This window comes from Pempheris klunzingeri, chromosome 20 (genome assembly GCF_042242105.1).
Source record: "Pempheris klunzingeri isolate RE-2024b chromosome 20, fPemKlu1.hap1, whole genome shotgun sequence".
Lineage (NCBI taxonomy): Eukaryota > Metazoa > Chordata > Actinopteri > Acropomatiformes > Pempheridae > Pempheris > Pempheris klunzingeri.
The window spans coordinates 9,872,268-9,892,900 of record NC_092031.1 but is presented as its reverse complement, the minus strand read 5'-3'; the positions used below and the strand labels follow the sequence as shown (position 1 = coordinate 9,892,900).

At 40.7% G+C, this 20,633-nt stretch overlaps 2 protein-coding genes across 3 annotated transcripts; one reads left to right on the top strand and one right to left on the bottom strand.

Moving 5' to 3' along the window:
- Window positions 1-2,030: 2,030 nt before the first annotated feature.
- On the top strand, window positions 2,031-14,474 carry LOC139219740 (serine/threonine-protein kinase tousled-like 2). 2 transcript variants are annotated; one of them, XM_070851682.1, is made up of 21 exons: window positions 2,031-2,529; window positions 4,018-4,112; window positions 5,640-5,711; window positions 6,246-6,318; window positions 6,593-6,630; window positions 6,868-6,960; window positions 8,575-8,682; window positions 9,215-9,307; window positions 9,834-9,944; window positions 10,195-10,331; window positions 10,424-10,576; window positions 10,793-10,859; window positions 10,999-11,096; window positions 11,206-11,287; window positions 11,490-11,581; window positions 11,686-11,775; window positions 11,891-12,060; window positions 12,268-12,406; window positions 13,016-13,127; window positions 13,228-13,335; window positions 13,464-14,474. In XM_070851682.1, the coding sequence occupies exons 2-21, from the start codon at window positions 4,020-4,022 to the stop codon at window positions 13,635-13,637; spliced, it is 2,103 nt and encodes a 700-aa protein (XP_070707783.1). In that variant the 5' UTR covers window positions 2,031-2,529; window positions 4,018-4,019; the 3' UTR covers window positions 13,638-14,474. The 2 variants fall into 2 exon arrangements, with proteins under 2 accessions (XP_070707783.1, XP_070707784.1); XM_070851683.1 differs by lacking the exon at window positions 6,868-6,960.
- Window positions 14,475-14,686: 212 nt separating this feature from the next.
- becn1 (beclin 1, autophagy related) lies at window positions 14,687-20,281 on the bottom strand. The gene is made up of 12 exons (XM_070851501.1): window positions 20,146-20,281; window positions 19,842-19,974; window positions 19,649-19,713; window positions 19,152-19,210; window positions 18,703-18,793; window positions 18,353-18,489; window positions 18,003-18,197; window positions 17,756-17,902; window positions 17,444-17,593; window positions 17,124-17,184; window positions 16,889-17,031; window positions 14,687-15,650 (listed from the first exon to the last, which is right to left on the bottom strand). Exons 2-12 carry the CDS (start codon window positions 19,966-19,968, stop codon window positions 15,482-15,484), a joined length of 1,344 nt encoding a protein of 447 aa, XP_070707602.1. The 5' UTR covers window positions 19,969-19,974; window positions 20,146-20,281; the 3' UTR covers window positions 14,687-15,481.
- Window positions 20,282-20,633: the final 352 nt, after the last annotated feature.

The following is a 20,633-nucleotide window of genomic DNA, read 5'->3' as shown; positions in this document are numbered from 1 at the left end:
CAAAAAGTGTTTGCAGGGCTTTTTGTCTGCAATACTCTGCTGCCATCTGCTGGACTTAAACTGCAAATGTAGCTCAGTGGTCCTGGTGCAAAGTTATCTGCAAATGACACTATCCAATATACAAGATGAACTATCTCAGGTGAATTATACGTCGGACAAAACTCACATTGCATGAAAGGTGATTTGAGAATTTGAAGAGGTCTCTGAGCCTTGTGTCACAGAAATGGTGGCTTTTGAGCACTGTGTTGTTTATGGACCAGTGTCTGTGCTGAAATGTAGGAAAAAATCAGGGTATTTAGATACTGTCCTGTGTGTGGAGGAAGTCAGTGAACTTTAGCTACATTTGACATCAAGGAATGGTTGCTACTTCTTACTTGATGATGGCATGATTTGTTTTATGATAATGTATCAGGCAAAATGTTATTAAGTAAGGATATGAGTACATCAGGATTACCAAATAGGAGTAACCCATAATACTTTATAAAAAAGTTACAAAACATTTATTTAAGTAATACATAACTATTAATTTGTATAGTTATTAATGATTGTTTTAATGTAGGACACATCATATTTTTTCCTCACTAATAAAACAAAATGAGTTAATGTGATTAGTTAACGCTGATGGATCTTCAGCTAAACAAGGTCAGCTCACAAATGTGTCATACATTAATTTTTATGGCGCCACATTAGCTGGAACCCAGTTACAGGGACGACATTTCTGGTTCATGCATTTGATGTAGCACCATTTAAAAGCTGTAGTTTACATGGGATTCTTCTGTTTCTGTTCAGGTCAGGTGAGCTGGAAAATCTAAATAGCCTGCAGGTGTGTCTGTGTTTTTCACTTGAAACATATTCAGTGTTTTTCTGATTGATTCAGTGATTTCAGCAAACTGCGTACCAAGCTCTACCCAAATTTAACCGGCTAAGGCAATCAGGCTGGAATGTGTCAGGAATATCATATCACTTTTTCAGTGTTGAACATGTCAACTCAGCAGGTTTCAGCAGTTTAACCAGTCATGGAGTGACACTTATAACAGCAAGAGTGTGATTCTGAGGTTAAGAGTTTGAGCCTCATCTGGAGCAGCAGAGATTCACCATGGTGGTTGAGTAAAAATAATTAACTGAACAATACATATATATAAATTTATGTATGAAGTAACTGCGCCTCAGCATTCATTTGGCGATGTTAAGCATTAACATATAAACTCATAGTGACTTGCATTTCTTAATGAGCAGTGAGCAAAAGGAATTCATAATACATGCATAACATTTATGCATTAAATCATGAGTTCAGTATTAGTTATGCATAACGTGCACTTTAAATGACAACAACTTAAAATGCATAAAGACCCAGAGACCAGCCAATATTCCCCTATCCTGAGAGAGATAGATAGACAGATAGACAGAGAGATAGATAGATAGATGACAGTTTATTTTATTAAGGGAAATTGCAGTTTTACAGCAGCTACATTCCATACTTAAATAAAACACACACAAAAAAAACAAATGATAAATGTGGTGGGTGAGAATCAAGTACAATTAAAAAGCCACATTATATGCTATGATGCAAAATGCAATAATGTTAACTCTACCGCCTGGTCATGTGTCAACATGGCCAAGTTTGTGGTAATTTGATGAAACATACAACGACTTTATGTAGGAACATGCACCATTTATAACAACATAACAGTTAGGTTCTTTATTTATCCAAGTGGGATACTGCAAATTAAAGTAATCATTCTATTTGGCTCATATCTTGTGCACTAAAAGACAATGCCATAAATATAATGATGGAGGACTTGGCTGACAATACACCTCAGTTGTGAAAAATCCAAAACAAATTTGAAACAAGTCAAACAACCATAAAACAGCTGCCACAAAATGAACCTGGGACTTCTGGGGGCCCCTAGAGGTCAGGGGGCCCCGGACAGTTGCTCGCTGTGCAGAGCTGGTAATCCAGTCCTGTTTGCGGTGTGTTTTCGTGTGTCTCTGACCTGAGGAGCTTACATTATCTGTTTAACAGGCGCATGGGAAGCATCACATAAGGCTCTCCCTGGAGCCCTGTGCGGCCTTGCTGCAGGGGGTAGTGATCTTTTATTAACAGTTGAAGAATGGACTCTAACAAGGTGGCCGAACCTCTCCTCCCGGTGTAAACCTGACATCGCTCGATAATGACAATATAAAGACCGAGAGAGGCAGAAATGTAACAACACTTGTTCAGAGGCTTCAGAGCATTGACAGCTCCAGGTTTGCCCGTGCAGGGGCACCAAGACGGACGAGGAAACCCCGAGGATCAGGGCCTCCTGTCCGGATGACACCAGCAGGAGCCAGCCTCACAGCTCTCCTTAGCTAGCATTAGCTAAGCTAGCAAATGTCTTCCCTGAAATCGAAATAACTGTAAATGGATAACTTAATTGGAGCAACTTTATTTGAGGTGTGTGGGACGGGGAGTTGTTAAGGAGTTTGCTGCCACCGGATGGACGGACAACATCCTTTCTAGCACTGTGAAAACTGCGAAAGGTTCTCCAGGTGAGACTTAGCAGCTAATGCTAACGTTAGCTTGCTAGATAACCAAACGCTAGCTAGTTTAGATACCTGCTATGTAGCCTTAGCTTTATTTAGCCACCAGTAACATCCTAGCGGCTATTAACGGTGTTCAGACGTCCACTGTTAGTTAAATGATACATAAAATGTGCATGAGAGCGTTTCATTTTTCCCTTTTAAAATGTTCGCAATATTTTGTTCAGCAGAATAGCATTTGCTAATGTTAACTAGCTAGTTAGCGTTAGCCGAGTTTAGCATTAACTAACATCTTTCTCGTCAGTCAATAACAGCATCGAAACGGCTGTTACACCCATTACCGTGAAGTTTAAACGTCGATTAACTTTAATAAAGTTAAGGTGTGTGTTTGTCAGGAAAGTTGGGATGGAGCTAAATATTCTTTCTAGCTAGGTCAGAAATGTTTTTATAGGCTTGTTGGGCAAATTCAACTTGCTATCTTTGGCTGCTTGGGTAAGACTGCATTGTTTATTATCATTTAGATGTTTATATTTTGTTTCCAAGTGATTATTATTACTATGAATCGTCGTTTATGTGCCCTCAGATGAATCCATTGCTAGTTGATGGATACCCTGTCAAGTAAGGAGTTCCTAATGGCAAAAGGAAGTCGTGCCCTGCCATTTTATACAGTATAGATATGTTAACCACATAAAAAGAGGGGGTAGATTATAATAGATATTAATATTTTTTGGTTCCTCTGCCTTAAATTGGTGGTGTAAGGACAGTGGGGAATTACCTCCCTCATCAGTAATGTCCAGACTCAGAGGCTCTCCTCACTTATTCACGTAATTCTATGATTTATCATTTTTTATATCCACTTTTTGGAGCAGTTTAGGGCCGATATTTGAGCATAGAGGAGTTTAACTGGTACAACTGGTGAAATCATGAACTTCACTGCAAATAGTAGACATTAATGGCCCCATATGCACCAGAGCCTGACAGAACAATTTTCCTTCCTTTCTTTGTAATGGCTCAGTATGGTTAAATTAAGTGTAAAACTACTACTTGGAAATTGTGCTCCATGTCCTTCTTGTCTGAACTCTTTCTTTTTGGCACTATGTTTGTTGACTTTCTTCTACAAAATGAAATTCTACTTTTTAATTGAAAATGGTTTCTCAGCGAAGAGTGGTAAGCTAGCAAACACAGTTAGCAAACAACGTTAGCTTTGTTTGAGTTTTTTTAAGCTGTGGATCTCTTTGAACAGTGCATTGTCAAATTTACTGATCTAACACAGGCCCAGGCTTCCAGGCAGCCCCGTTGAAAGGTGTTAGATTTTGCTGGTCGGACCCCAGGATTGATTGGATTGTTGGGTCACCTGCCACAATCAGAATATTTTACATGCATGGTATTGGTAGTTGTGTGCTCTCTGCCTGTTCATGTGCGTCTTCTGACAATAGTCAAGCCGGGCTAGTCTACATAAATTACAGTTTCATTCATGGTTTGTGTCTCTCTTTCTAGGCATGATGGAAGGACTTCATAGCCAGGCTATAAGCCTGGACCCACGCAGGCAGGAACTGCTTGAAGCTCGCTTCACTGGAGTTGGTGTGACCAAGGTTGGCATCTCTTATCGCATAATTGTTGTTGCTCAAATTCATCAGCTATTTTAAGTACGATTGCTTGTGCAGATGTTGCACTTCAGATATGATGTAACAACAGTCCACTTGAATGTGTTTTATTGTTGAGAAATTTTGCTTGGAAAACTAAATTAGGTTTCCTTCTTATCCCGACTGAAATACATTTTGTGATCCAAAAGAGAAGCCCCCTGTTTCCCTGCAGGCAAACAATCCCACTGTCGTTTGTGTGTGAATACAAACACGAGCAGTCTCTTATGTTAGTCCTTCAGTTTAGAAAAGCTTGGAAGTCTTCTCTATTTCCAGTATTGACTGATGCTCTGTATTCGGGAGGTTCCCTCTGTGGAATGACCCGGTCTCCCTGAGCTAAAGCTAAAACAAGACATGCTCTGTCTTGGCTGACATGGGAGCTGGCCAGCAGCTCTTTGTTTCAGTTCAGACTAGTGACACTGAAATGGCACCGCAGCTGAAGCCCACAGCATAGGCTGTATGCTGTGCTGCAACCCTGCTGTTGAACTGGGTATTACTGTGTGTGGGTGGGTGCGCATTTGAGAAAATGGAAAACCCTGAGAAAGCAATCACTATCTTTCATGCTCCAGCCTATAGTGTGTTATGAAATGAATTGTCAGGTCTGCTCACTGTGGCATTAGACTGAGAATATATAGTGCAAATGTTAGGAGAAAAAATGAGAAAATTTCTTGGCTGTTTGTGTGACCTTGAGGAGCAGAAAGCCAGCAGGCCCTAAAAGCATTAGCCTCCTGCTCCAATTAGCCTGCTGTTTCTTCTTAATCTCATCAGTCAGTGCAGCTGGCCATCAATGACACCAACTGATTCTACCAAGTGAATGTGTGCTGAAGATTTGCTGATAAACAGAGGGATGTATGCTATACTCCCATTGTAGTATCCCAGCTTAGTGTTTTAGCATGGTGACCGCAATTTGTTAAATACATCTGCTGAAATTCCTACAAAAATAAGATACAAGGAGTAGAAAAAACTGTACACACATCAGTGTAAAAGTGCTTAATATCTGTAGTAACTTGTATCACAGTTGTAAACACTGACATAAGGGTGGGTTATAGTAAAGTAGTACCATTTGTCATATATAAGATATGTGGAAATCTGAGTTTTCTTGCAACAGAATGTCGACAGACAGAAAAACATTGACATAATAGGTGATTCCAAACTGGTGTCCTTCAATAGGACACCAGATATACAATCTACATTTGAAATAGTTAAAACTTCAATTTAGTCGATGACCCCACAGTGTTGCATGGTGGGACACAGTGATATTTAGTGCTGAGCTCCCACTTTCATTTACCAATGACTTGTTTTTTTATATTGTCACTCAGAGGGATCGTTCTCTTTACTTTTAAGCCCTTCATACAAAATAAACATTTTACTAGAAATTGTCGAAAATATCTTATGTCTATTTCCAGTTCTACTGTCTACTTAGAGGAGTAGCACATGACTAATCAAAATGGTCGAATATGCGTGATCTGTTTTTTTCAGAGTTCAGCCAACAGCGAATCATCCAACCAGTCTCTGTGCAGTGCGGGATCTCTCAGTGACAAAGAACTGGAGGTTGGTTGGGGAACAAGTCAGTCAAAATGACAAGTGGCTATGCTCTCGTCTTCAAGTCCTTCGACCATGTGCACTTCCTGACTTTCATTGTTTGTGATTTGGACCAGTGGTCAAGTATTATATACACTGGTGCTTGCTAACACTTGGGTGCAATGTCACTAGCATCAATTTTCCTTTCCCATTTCCTAGGGGATACAGTAGGGTGAGGCACCATAAACATTCAAGGTTAAATCTGTTTGTGTGTAGTGCAGGTCTTGATTCATGGTCCAGATTCAAGTACAGAACTTTCTCTGTAAGGGGACAGTGCAAAGCGATGAGCCAATATGCCACGCTGTGAATAGTAAGAATCATTTAGCTTGGCATACTTGGACAGTAAGTTTAGTTTAGTTTATTAGACACAGAACAGAAGCTGCTATTAATCTTATTACATTATGGTCAGAAGCTGCAAAGTTTGTTTGCCGTCATATTTAAAAGAAATAAACTTAATGGACTAAAATGTAAATCTAAGCTGTGCTGCTTTTCTGCTCATGTCAGACACCTGAGAAGAAAACCAATGACCAGAGAAGCAGGAAGAGAAAAGGAGACATCTATGACAGCAACAGCCAGGGTAAGTCCAACAGAAACGGCTCCTTATTTTTAGAAATATTCTGCAATTTAGGAAAAATGTAATAATATATAATCTATGATGTAAATCATATGAAGTGGCACTTTGTGTTTAGCCATTCTTATGCTTTGATACATGAATATACTTAGGAAGGTTGTATATTGTTTACTGTGAATTTCCCCGTTGTGTGACTATTAAAGGAATATCTTATCTTATGTGATCAAACTATGACATTTTCTCACTATTTATACCTGTCATTTTTATTGTTTCTTTGTAGGAAAAGGTAGAGGGCACAAAATAAGTGATTATTTTGAGGTGAGTACAAACTAATTGGACATCATACAGTATGTGTTAGTTCTGGTGAATGAATCTGGCATTCTAACCACTTTGCTGTGCGTTGTTTCCAGTCACTCTCAAACTTTAGTGTGATGTCTTCACCCTCACATATGGTCTGTCATTAAATTCTTCCTAAATAACAACTCTGTCTTCTTTCTTTCTGTCTTTCTTGCTTTGTGTCTTGTTTATACACTCTTTCTACTGCCCTGTGGCCAGTTTGCTGGTAGCAGCGGCTCTGGCACCAGTCCTGCCCGGGGCATCCCCATGCTGGTGCGCTCCTCTCCACAGCACTCACTGTCTAATCCTCTGGTGAGCACCAGCATCCATCTCCATAGCTCTACACCTGCTTTGGCTCTCCTTTCTCAGTTGTTTAGACTGGGGTTTAGTTGCTGTTTAATCTTAAGCCAGTGTTAAATTCGTGTGAGCCGTTTGTGTATTTTCTCCTAGTATTGGTGTCCTCCTAATTAGACAGGGTTGGGAGGCATGTATTGTTAAGATTTAGTTTTGTTTATGTTACCAAAGTCTAATCCTTTTCATTGCTAATAGAGATTTCTGTGGTTTGGCTGGATTAGTTCAACCAGTGGAGGTAACAAAACATGTCTTCATCTAGTGAGTTAAGATTTAGTTGATGGAATGTTTTCCTTTAGTTTGACTCCAATGGAAAATAAAAACAAGCACAGAATGAGTCAGAAAGAGTCTGACTGTGTTGGTCAGCTGTACTTACGACAGAAAAGCTGAGTGTGTATTTATTAACTGGAAGGATCAAGTGTATGTTAAACTCTGACCACTGGCCAGAGAAACTGCAGCTATTGTTAATGTTTTCAGTGCTGGTGCTTTCACCTGTTTTGGTTGTAGGTGATGTAACACAATGAGATGGCATGTAAGACAGGGAGCAGTACAACATGACCATGTGTAGATTATGTAAAACTGGTGTCTGCACCTTCAAATTTCTATGGTTGTTGGTGACAATGTTGTGTATTTAATTACTAAAACAGTGTAGCCTCTAATATAGAATCACATCACCCACCATTTTCATTCATCTTATGTTGAGATAACATCTTTCCTCATCACAACTTTTCAACCTTGTTCACGATCTACCAGACTGCACAGACACAGAGTTCTAAATTGAAGGTGTAATGAGTGACTTCTAGTGTGCCATAGCACAAAAGGATTATACAAAATGTGTGGGAGGTTGACATGGTTGTTCAATGCTTTTGACAACAGGATGAACCAGAATCTTGAGCTTAATTCTTTTTAAATTACGGCTTTCTGACCTCCAAACACTCTGAACCAAACATTGTTTCCACCAAACCATTTCAGCTGTTACTGGGTGTCCAGACTGAAAACAGGACTGTGTTGTGATTTTACAACCCAGAAAAGTTTTCACTGCATTGCATGGTTCAATGTTTTTACAGGAGACCTCACATTCTTAAGCTGCAGCCCTCAACTCAGGGCAACATAGTGATCTCATTGAAGTGAAGAGGAGACTGCATTTTTCCACACAAATGACACTGTCCGTGACACATTTTGTTGCCATGAAAGAAAGATGTTATTCGTAGTGTTTTGATTATTTTTGTGTCTAATTAGCAAGCTTTCTTCATTTGACTTTAGCTTATGAAAGGGTACATTTATTTCAAAAAGACTTCCTGTTGGCCTGCTGGCAACATATTTGCTAAAAAGGAGAGAGCTTACAGCACTCTGTAAATACCTGCCCTTTCCGAATCAGTCAGGTCTCATAAACCAACGTCATACCACTTTGTTAATGTCCTGCAGTCTTAGTGGAAATATTAGCTACTGCATGCAGTTTTCTTTTTATCCTTTTCAGCTATTTTATCACCTCCCTATGCTGCCTGTATTACATAATTGTCATATTTTACCCCATGTCTTTCTACCTTTCTCTGTTCCTGTCTCTCTGGGATGCAGTTTCAGCACGGCAGTCCGTCGTCCACAGGCTCAGCCCACACAGACTCTTCATCATGCAGCTCTGTTAAGACAGCCCCCACACACTCCTGCTCACACAAAGCCATCCAGGTAACTGGCTGACTGACTTGGATCTCCTCTTGACACCAACCTCTCTGATCTCCCTCCACTATATTCTCAGTCACATTGTCACATGGTTTGGTTTCAACACATTTTGGAATTGTAGCCTGCTTTGCATGTGGCTTGACTTTTTACATTTGGTTCTTACAAGATGCAATGATTTTGTTCTTCTGTTTTTTACACAAGTGAAATGTGGTTTTGTTTCACAAACTGCCAATTCTTTACACAAGTGGCACCATGTTAGAGTTAAAGGTCAAACTTTGAAAGGCCCTGCTACCCACACTGCAGTTCATCTGACAAAATACTCACACACATCCAGCTATTCTTGCATATTACAGTAATTGGCCTAATTAAAGGTCAGCATTTTGAATTCATGTCTAGTTTCTAAGACACCAGCATCTGATTTTTGATAAATTTAAAGTGATAATGTGTTTTGTTACTGACTGGCCCGAAGGATGTCTGCATCATTTGAGTGGGATGAGATGTTAACTGTTGGCTCGTTGTCATTTTCCTCCTTCCTCAGTCAGAGCTGACGCTGCTGAAGCTGACAGCTCTGGAGAGGGACAAGAACTCTGACCTGGAGAAGAAAGAGGGAAGGATTGACGACCTGCTGAGGGTAAGATAGACAATATTTCAAATCTGTTGCAAAAATCTGTATAATTGAACTTAGTTTGGAGCACTTGAAACATCTGAAAGAGCTTCAGAGTAATGGACAATGTAGACACGTGATTATTTGTTCCTGGCAAAATCTTATACTTGAGATGTCACAGACACACACAAATGTATTTTTTTGGTGAACAATAAATTACTAATGTCACAGTCAAGGATGTGTCTAAATATGAATTTACCTATTAGGCCTATTCACAAATGTCAGTAATAATCACTTCACAATCTAGACAAATGTGCTACCACCTGTCACAACAACCCCAGTAATTAACCTGGACCAGTCTGGATGCATTATGAATGATGTGCTCGTTAAATTTCAAATGCCATTGTTGGTTAAATTACATTTGGTGTAAATGTCAGCAAATCAAGTGCACACACTGATGGTTGTTGATTCATGTCAGTTTAATAACAAAACAGCCTTGTGTCCTTGTTGTAATAAGAATTTGGCGTCAGAGTGATGATGTATGCTTTGGCAGGCTAACTGTGACTTGAGGCGGCAGGTAGACGAGCAGCAGAAGATGCTGGAGCGCTACAAGGAACGGCTTAACAAGTGTGTGACCATGAGCAAGAAGCTCCTAATTGAGAAGGTGAGTGTGTAAATGGATTTGCACAAATATGTTTGCTAGAGAGAGACAACTTGTCTTGTCAAGCTAAATGATCATTTGTTTTCAACAGTGTTTTATACATCTGAGCACTTGACTCATCAAACTTTTAACTGGTTGAAACAAGTGTTTTTGGTGATTACGGTGGAAGTCAACATATATTCAGTTCTTTACGCCCTGTAACTTAAGCTGTTCTGTGAGTGTGCATGCAGTTATCAATCATCTTTTTTTGTAGTCAAAGCAGGAGAAGATGGCTTGTAGGGACAAGAGCATGCAGGACCGCCTGCGTCTGGGCCACTTCACCACCGTGCGGCATGGAGCCTCCTTCACCGAGCAGTGGACAGATGGATATGCCTTCCAGAACCTCATCAAGTCAGCATGAAAATAGGCACAAACATATGCTTACACTTTTGTACGTTTTGCACAAAAGAGTGTTCACGCTGGATTGTCCTCACGTGTTGTAGGCAGCAAGAGCGAATAAACTCGCAGCGGGAGGACATCGAGAGGCAGAGGAAGCTGCTGGGAAAGCGGAAACCTCCCTCCATGGCCCAAACACCTCCACCCAACCTTGAACAGAACAAACGAAAGAGCAGGAGCAACGGCCAGGAAAATGAAGCGTAAGATTCCAAACAAAATACCTAATACCTTGTCTTTTTTGTTGTAGTTAGGATATTGCAATAACCCTTTTTACAGAATCTGAATTTTGTAAAGAGGTTTTGTGTTACCTTCATTCTTGTCTTTTTCATTTTATGTTAAGTTAGCTTATTAAAGTTTTTCTCACAAGCTGACTTGTTTATATTGTTAAAAATTACAACCTGTTTCCTCTCACACAGGCTGTCACTGGCAGAGTATCATGAGCAAGAAGAGATTTTCAAACTTCGAATTGGTCATCTAAAAAAGGTTCACTTAAAGCCTCTTGTTTTGGGATTTGTTTGTAGGAATTGTTACTACCTAGTGCACTAGAGACGCAGTGCTACTTTTACTTGTTCCTGTTCATCAAGGGTGGAGGTAGATGATAGATTTGTGTGGTTTTATGCAGGAGGAAGCAGAGATCCAGTCAGAGCTTGAGCATTTGGAGCGAGTAAGAAACCTGCACATTCGGGAGCTGAAGAGAATCCATAATGAGGACAACTCGCAGTACGTATCATCTCAGCATAACGTGCCTTCACCAAGTTCTGTACTGTGCTTTAACTTAAAAAATGTGGTTTGAAAAAGCCACACGATTAAAGAAATTTGTCCTCTTTAGATTTAAAGACCACCCCACACTGAACGACAGATATCTGCTATTACATTTACTTGGAAGAGGTGGCTTTAGTGAGGTTTTCAAGGTAAGTAAGTGCCATTTAGTCAGCATTCTTTCATTATGAGTTTGGAATGTTTTTAATTACATTGAGTCTTTTTGAATAACATAAGGCCACTTCACTTGTCAGAGTGGTATTGTTGTGAGACTTGGAACCCTCCATTCAGTGGAACTCTCTTGTTAAATTAGGCCTCTGCTGCCTTGTGTGTTGATGTGTAATGTTTTTGCAGGCTTTTGATGTGACGGAGCAAAGGTATGTGGCCATTAAAATCCATCAACTCAACAAGAACTGGAGGGAGGAGAAGAAGCAAAACTACCACAAGTGAGTCTGAACCCATGCAGATTCTTCTTTTAAACAAAATTTTCCTTCAGTGTTTTTCTTTGTAATGATTTTAAGAAGTTAATAAATGGTTAATGTCTTTTTAGACACGCCTGTAGAGAGTACAGAATCCACAAAGAACTTGACCACACTAGAATTGTCAAACTCTACGACTATTTCTCACTGGACACAGACTCGTAAGTGAATCCTTTTGACATGAAAGTAATAGAAATGTACCAATACTAATTATTAATAAGTGTGTGTGCTACAGTTAATTGCAAAACAGCATTGATCTGTTGTATCTTCTTGCAGGTTCTGCACAGTGCTGGAGTACTGTGAAGGCAATGATCTGGACTTCTACTTGAAACAGAACAAGCTGATGACCGAGAAGGAGGGCCGCTCTATTGTCATGCAGATTGTCAACGCCCTCAAATATCTCAATCAGATTCACCCGCCCATCATCCACTATGACCTCAAACCAGGTATTCTCACAGTTTTAGTTTTGCAGTCCCCTGCAAAGGTAACCTAAAACCAGTGAATTCTGATTTGTTATTGGGATACATGCAATACATGCACGTTTGTATTTAGAAAATAATATTCATATTTATTTATATTCTTCAGTAAATGTTGTCTGCAGTTATATGTCTGTAATCTTACTTTTACTATTCTGTGTGCTTTTCTGATTGTAGGAAACATCTTGTTGGTTAACGGCACAGCTTGTGGAGAGATTAAGATCACTGACTTTGGCCTGTCCAAGATCATGGATGATGACAGCTACAGCTCTGCAGATGGCATGGAGCTGACCTCACAAGGGGCCGGGACCTACTGGTACTTTAAGCCTCTTACATACATGCACTGCAGCCCTGAAATTATGTAGACATTACCTGGAGGAGATGTATGTGAAAACAAATTTCCAAATGAGTTGGACCAGACATTCACCAGTCTTTAACCCACCAGCTCTCTAGTATAAAGTCTGTGTTATATCCAATTAAATCCATGTGTAAATAGAGAAGGTCAGTGTCCGCAAGCCAGTAGGCCTCTTGACTGTAGGCTATCATGTAACTGAGGCGAAAAACTGAAGAATACAAACATTTGTACTCTTTTCGTCACTCTTGTTGATATTGCAAAAAATCCAAATACAGTACATATTGAAATCAACACACGACGCTTTAATGAGCTGTAAACAAAACTTTACAGTACTTTATCGTACTTTTTGCATCGTGTCCTGCCACGTGATCGCTCTACCCATCTCCTGTTGTGTGCTACATGTGTGAAAGGGCAACTCTGGACAGTGTCTGAACCTAATGTGTATGAGAAAATGACCACAGAGACACATTTCACATCCTTTCTTCATTCAGCGAAGTGTGTAAAGGAGTAGAGTGCAGAGAGAACATGGAGAAGAAAACCTGTTTCAATCGCATGTCTTGTGGCTTATAGGTACCTGCCTCCTGAGTGCTTTGTGGTGGGCAAAGAGCCCCCCAAAATATCCAACAAAGTGGATGTTTGGTCAGTAGGGGTCATCTTCTACCAGTGCTTATATGGACGCAAGGTAACCTGCATTCTTTAAAAGGGATTTTGTTACATTGTATTCAATTGATATAGAAAATGGAAGTGAGCTGCCTGCTAACCATCTTAATTTTTTTTTTAAGCCGTTTGGTCATAACCAGTCGCAGCAGGATATCCTTCAAGAAAACACCATATTAAAAGCCACTGAGGTGCAGTTTCCCCCCAAACCTGTGGTCTCCACAGAAGCAAAGGTGTGCTGCTCATTTGTCTTAAACAGCTCTAAACTCACTGCACTGTTCCCATCAAACATTTATACAGTATCAGTTTTCTAGGCCCCATGAATAGTAATAATGAGTCTGTTTTTTTTTTCCATTCGTAGGCCTTCATTCGACGTTGCCTGGCTTATCACAAAGAGGACCGTGTGGATGTGCTGCAGTTGGCCAGTGACCCCTTCCTAATGCCCCATATTCGAAAAGCCCTGGGCAACAGCACACCCATGGCACCTCCTCTTCCCTCCACCTCCAGCTGCTACAGCAGCAGTGCCTCCGACTGAAGTAAGCCGAAAGAAGTTGGAATAAAACCCACAGTGAGGACAAAGCCACGTGGAGACGTTACACTTGATGACACTCCTTTGCCAACTCGCCAGAGAGCATGATGGGTTGTGGGGATCCTATAAGTGTGAATGGAATGATGGCTGACATGATGATGTAGTAGTAAATGCGCCCACCACCATCATCCATGTGGTAAAAAAACAAGGGCCAGTCTCTGGCTGTGGGCTCAGTAGAACCCAAAGATTTGCCCATATGCATGCACTAACACAAAAACTTTGGCTCATTTCAAGGGGCTTTTTTACACGATAAATAGAAAAAGCCCCTGAAAAATTGCACAACTGACAGGCTGAGGAGTACGCCACATGTGGAAGATCACCTGCCTGTACTCTGTGAACGGCTTAGAAGAAGCATTAATGAAATTTCATCGCATTCTGCTTGAAATGCATCATCTATCAAACTATTTTTCAGAACAAGAGTGGTCAGTTTCTCGTGTGCATCGCTAAAGGTTTGGACTTTTAGGAAGGGCTCCTACAAGTATTAAGTAATGACAGATGACCAAAGTTTAAGGCCTGCCTTGTTGACATGGCACCGTTAGAGGTTCATAACTTGACACAGAAGAGGGCTGATTCTGGAAAGAGTAACCGGTTGTGACCTATTTTACTGGATAACTGGAAGACAGCTTATTATTTTAATTAAGTCCATATTTTTCCATGATATTTACCCCCTCTAATGTTTTTGCTAACCTTATAGGGGGGCGGACTATGAGTGAGTGTTGTGATGAGTGGACCACCGTTAAGATTCTACAGAAATAATGAATCCATTAAAAAACATTTGGTTAACTGTGGTGTCTGTCTTGATTTGTGAAAATCAGAGGGAAAAAATATGCCTTTGTCAATCACACAAAACTCCTTAAAGATGCACTGATGCCTTTTAAGTATTAATTTAAAGATTCACTCTGTTGTCATAAGTTTGGACTCTAGGATGCAGTTACATGAAAAATACACTTAATCAGGAGGAAAATTTCCATATCAGACTTTTTTTTCACAGCATGAAATGTTTATTAAGTCAAATCCCATCGTTAAAAGCATCAATGTGACAGTGCAGAGAATGAACACAAAGAAATACAACAGTTTGCCTGTAAATTGTGTAACTGGCAAATGTGACTACTGCATTCAAGGTCGATGAAATACTGATAAATTCCCATTGAATGCTAAACCATGTTAACCTATTAAAAATCCTACCATGGCCACCTTATATATTTGGGACAAATAACAACTTCTTCTCACTGAAGAAAGAGCTACACTGATTCCAAAGGTGTGCAGTGCAACAGGAGAGCAAAAATACTCAGAACTTGATAAAGTGGTTAGAACTGAATTAGGCGAAGATTTCTTTTAAATTACACATTACTCATTAGACAGAAAGTGTAAAACAGTCTTTATGCAACGCCAGCTTTTCAGATATTAATTAGTGAGGCAGGCGATAAGGGGTAACAGAAATACATGCAAGTAGTTATCTTATCCTGCTAGCCTTCAGGGACATGACGACAACCTGTGCTTGTCTTTATTGCTTCAACAGTGGGCCCACATTATTTAATCTACACTCTGCAGCAAAAAAGACAAAAAGTGTCCTCCTTGTAATATGTAAAAACAAAGACGATCAGGACTGAGGATCTAGACATTTCTTCATGTTTTTTGTACTGAAAATGCTCAAAAAAGACTTGCAAAATGGTGCTGACATAACCATTTCTTCTGCTTTGGCCAAGTATCCAAATGACACACGAAATCCATTCATCAGGGGAGCATGTGGCTTTGCAAAACTAAATATCACAAGGCATTGTCCAACAGGTTTATCTGTTGTAGAACTGTGAGGTGACCCAGGCCAGGCCCCACTTCAGGTTGGTGAGCATGAACTTCAGCGCCTTGGTCCACTGCTCCTCGGAGTTGAATTGGGTTTTGATGGAGTAGGAGCCACCGCTGCCGCCAGTGTCCTCGATCTTGCCCTTCTCCACGTCCATCCTGAGACACGGAATAAAAGATCAATTACACAATCATCACATAAAGCCTGGTGGATGTACTGGAATCAATATCATTATCAGGCTTTATGATTTAACTTGTGATTAAACCTGAAGACAAAATATTTTTCAACCACACAAATACAACCTCAGAATTTGGAATTCTGAAGCTGCAGTTTTCAGCTTATTTGGTAGTAGACAGTAGAAGTGGAAAGAGGACAGGAGAGAGAGAGAGGGCATGACATGCAACAAAGGAACCAGGCCAGATTTGAACCCAGGTGGCTGCAGTTTGGACTCATCCTCGTGGTACTCTGCCAGGTGAGCTACCGGTGCACCTCTGCTGCAATTATCTAATTTTGTAAAAACATCCAGATCACATTCAAATTGACCGAATAATCCTAAAGCATAGGTGTGTGTGCACCAAATTCCATCAATATCAGTTAATTTGCTGATAAATGCTGATGACAGACACAACTAACAGGGTTCAAAAGGTAGTCTTGTTGGCGGAGTGAAAAAAAAGAGTGGGGGGAGATAGCAACTAATATACTTTTAAATACTCTCAAGTATACTGAACCCCTGAATGCCAAAAAGAATACATGGCAATAGTGCTGCTTGTGGTTCCTAGATGCTGAAATACACACTGAAAATGTTGCCATTGGTAACCTTTAAGGTAGCGGTACCAAAAATGTGGGTTTAATTCTGTGTTTCACAATAGAGGGTCATGAAAACTAAAAAGATGCATTTCCTCTTTGGGGTTTGGATGTATTTGATATATAGTGATTTGCCGGTTCAATTATGAAATGCCTCTTGTGCTAAGATGGCATTTAAGATTGAAAGTAAAAGAAAAGGAAGGTTCAGAGTCAAGGAATCATCTTTATCATATGACAAGCCAACCAGTATTTGGACAGATAGAAAATGTGGACTCAGTAAGGAGTGAGATTGTGCTGCCAGACGTGATTGATGGAGGTACTGTGAGCTTTACAATGTTGGTTACACAAGTAAGTTCAGCAAATATTGTACTGAGGGCCATGCTTTAATAATTCAAAGGGTTATATAGCCATATTTTTTCCCAAATGTCTCTTATTTGCCTCAGTTCTTCTGCACCTTTAGAATAAGTTGAAGTGCTGGTTCAGAGTGTGCATGAAACTACATGAATATTTCATCTTAAGTGGTTGCAATGATGCCCAAGTTAATGAGCATTAAGACGAATGTTCCCATCGTGCTGGTCTGCAGGTGTCTGACCTGTATGGAAGGCAGAAGCCCGTGTCTCCTTTTTCCACCTCCTCTTTGAACTGCTGCACACAGTCCAGAAAGGCCACCATGGCATGGTCGAATTTATTGTCCCAGAAGAACCTCAGGCCCCCTGTGCAGTACAGAGGAAGTTCCTGGGCGAACACAAGACAGAATGAAAGGGCTGATGACTGGAGGAGGGCTTAAATAATGAAGGGAGAGCTGGGCTGGAGCGTATATGTGTTACCTTGGACTTATCTGTCAGTGACTCCAAGTATGAGTGGTTTCCATATGGGACGAGACGATATCTGAAGAGAGAAGAGAGGTGCTGTTTGAGCTTAATCTTATGTTGACTTTCAAAATAACAAAAAAGTAAAAACCAATTAAAAGCCAATTAAAATAGCCCTTATTAGTGGGTGTTAATGTGTAAAAGGAGCAAAAGACAAACTACACTACACAAAATGAATAAACATTGTTGGCTTGATTCAACTGAAAAACGCATTCTAAAAGTAATAGTCAATTAATTTAATGCTGACTGCAACCACGCTGAAATGTGTGTGAGTGCACCTCTGGAAGCGCAGCCCCATTTTGTTGGCCAGGGCGTGCAGCAGCAGCACCGTCTGCCCCCAGGCTGCATTGATCTCATTCCACTCCACGGGAACGCTGGGAAGTCGACCCAGACGGAAGTTGTTGATGGTACCAAACTGGCCGCTGTGCCTGGACGACGACAGACACAGAATAGCTCAATGAGGACTGATTTATTTTTTTCCCAGAGGCCTATATTCAGAATTTGCTAAGTCACACTTGATTGGTTGGCAGAAAACAAATTATTTACTCTAAACAACTGACACAACAATGTGTGTGTGTGTGTGTTTGTACCAGATGTGAAATGTGGCATTGAAGACGTTGGTCTTTTTCAGGCGATCTAGCTGAATCTGGCAGTAACGCATCTGGTTGTCAACACTCTTCAGCTCATCATCCAGCTCCAGCTGTTGCCGTTTAAACTCGCTGTACTCCTTTTGGTACCTTTTAGCACAAAGCAGCAGAAAGAGACTGAACTGTTAGCTGATGTATCTGTTTCATATGTAGCAGTGTCACCTGTTTGCGCCACCCTTGGGTCACTCACTGCAGCTCCTCCGTGTCCAGCTGCTGAGAGTGGATCCTGCTCTGGGTCAGGTCCTGGGCCACGGCAGCCCTCTGCTCCTCCACTGCTTCCAGCTCCTGGACCAGAGCCTCCTCCTCCTCCTTCAGCTGCTGCAGCTCTGCCAACAATGTCTCCTCCTCCTCCACCTGGAGGTGTGACAGCAGCTCCAGACACTGCCTGGAAATTCGTTGACATACAGAAAATGTAACTGCACACACATACTGCTCATAAGCTGACATTTAGCACAGGCAGCACAGAAAGTAACACCAATTGCGTTTTTCGTTTCTCGGCTGTCACATAGAGAAATGCATCTTTGTTGTGCCCCAGCTCACTTGTAATTCTGGCATTCGTTCTCTGTGATGTTGAGCTGTGTGTCCAGGTGGTCCAGCAGAGTGTCAGTACATTCCTCACACAACGGGTGGTCCACATCTGTCTGGCCCGACATGATGTCAAACAGGTCACTGGTCACCTGGATGGGATGGCATCAGAGTCACTGACACACTGTCTGATGGAAACGTAGCAGCTTTAAGTTCAATCCTCATGTACTATAGATCACAACCATACTGTATGTTCATCTTGACAAGCTGTTTTCTCAACAGCTGTCTTGTCTGCTATTCTTAACAAAAAAAAACCTGATCAGAATCTGACATAAACTGACATGATGGTATTTAGTAAATCTTACCTTCAGCCTACGACTAAGATTTTCCATGCTTCCACCATCAGATGCTTCTCCAATCAGGGTGAAGCTGTTGGCGCTCTCTGTGGACATCATCCTGTAGTGCAAGATTCACACACCTCATTTGACAGAAGTACATATCAACTAAGAGATCATCAACAATAGAGCTGCAACAGTGAATCGATTTATTGCCTATTGTTAAATTAATTGCCAACTTTTTTCAGCAATTTTCTTTATTCCTCTTTGGGCTGTGGGCAAACCAAGACATTTAAGGACGTCATCTTTGGCTTCGGGAAATACTGATCGTCATTTTTCACAATGTTCTGTTTCATTGTTCTGTGTCATTTTATGGACTAAACAGCTATTCGATTAATCAAATCTTTAGTTGCAGCTCTAATCAACAGGTATTAATTGTAATCAGTATTCAATTCCATTTCCTGAATAAAAAGACTTACCGTGCAGGAGGGATGTATTTTCTTGACACTCCATCTTGCTTGTTTTCTACGAAGTTCTCCTGGAAGAAAAATGTAATTGTGAGACTGACACGCTAGCTAACAAAATGTTTTTACACTGAGTTGGAATAATGACCTGTTTTATCCTTAGGTCTCCTAAAAGTCTCACAGATTGGACTGGCTATGACATATCAAGTATGACACTGTGCGTTTACCTTTTTTTTTTTTGGCTGGTTTCTTTAAAATATGCAGTAATTTACCATTTTATTCAGGTATGCTTTGCAGACTAACTAAATAATCCAGCATTACCAAGTCATAACACTACACTGTTGTCATATAAGTATAAATTATAGTGTCCCCAATATCACATAACTTTCACCGCCATAAAGAGTGGGTACAGTGGCTTTACTGCACAAGAAAGATGGTTCGGTGATGACAGCTGTTGCACAACAAATCAGAATCGTATCTTATATCGTATATGTTTTTCCTGCTGTACCCACCTCTGGTGCTGTCTCCCCCTCGGTGCTGTCAGCCTGTTTGCTGGGTGTCACTGTGACCAACGGAGCTGTGGAGGAGGAGGAGAAGAGATCAACAACACATGACAGACTGACACACACACACACAATATCCCCTCCACGTTACGTTCACCTTTCAGCCCCCATTACTGATTTTAATAGGTATTATGTCACGTACCAATGAGCTCATGGATTGTGACCCGATCCAGCACATTGAAGGATGTGTCCAGTTTGAGCGGCTGACAGCACCGCTGACACACGAAGCTGACCTGCATGGTTGTGCTCGACGACTTGGAGCCCTCCATCACTAGCTACCGAAGAACAAATAAAAGTATACCGTGATCAGCCAAAATGTCCGAGTGATTCATACTTAAAGACAATTAATAGCTTCTTAGCTGGACAGCTGGATAACCAACATTAGCTTAGCAGCTAGCTGGTTTGTAAGTGAGCATCAACGGTGTATAAACATAAAAATGACTCACTGTCGCTCGTGAAAAATGAAAACTACTGCATAATAATCCCGAGTTGCACAGGTGGACGATGAGAATTCACTTCTAATATATTTTAGGTGACTGTGGCGTTTAGCTCATCAGGACTCCTCCTCCCACTTCCGTATTGTTGTTTACGGCGGATGTGACGTCAGGGTAAAATAGTGAAAGTCACATGGGTCAATCACTCTTGACTTTGGTGGCAAAAATCAGTTATCGTGAGTTGTGACCTAGCCTAAATAGTTTGTGGCACAATTTATGGTAACACCCGTCACACTTTAGTCTGTTCTTACATCTGATTAAAACATTTGAAGTGGAAATCTGATGGGTCATAGAATATGTCGCAACACCAAACACTTGTACTAAAATACTGGTCTGTGATACATCAGAAGGGCATTAACTTTGTTCATACGAACCTCACGCAAAAGATTGTATGAATTAAAATACTTCCATATATATTGACAGTACACACAAATCTATCT

Coding starts and splice junctions, on each gene's coding strand:
- LOC139219740 (XM_070851682.1), top strand. CDS start 4,020: ATGATGGAAGGACTTCATAGCCAGGCTATAAGCCTGGACCCACGCAGG. Junction 5,712..6,245: donor TCAGTGACAAAGAACTGGAG/GTTGGTTGGGGA, acceptor TGCTCATGTCAG/ACACCTGAGAAGAAAACCAA. Junction 11,288..11,489: donor GCTTTAGTGAGGTTTTCAAG/GTAAGTAAGTGC, acceptor ATGTTTTTGCAG/GCTTTTGATGTGACGGAGCA.
- becn1 (XM_070851501.1), bottom strand. CDS start 19,968: ATGGAGGGCTCCAAGTCGTCGAGCACAACCATGCAGGTCAGCTTCGTG. Junction 18,794..19,151: donor AAATACATCCCTCCTGCACG/GTAAGTCTTTTT, acceptor CTTGCACTACAG/GATGATGTCCACAGAGAGCG. Junction 17,903..18,002: donor CTGGACACGGAGGAGCTGCA/GTGAGTGACCCA, acceptor TTGTGCTAAAAG/GTACCAAAAGGAGTACAGCG.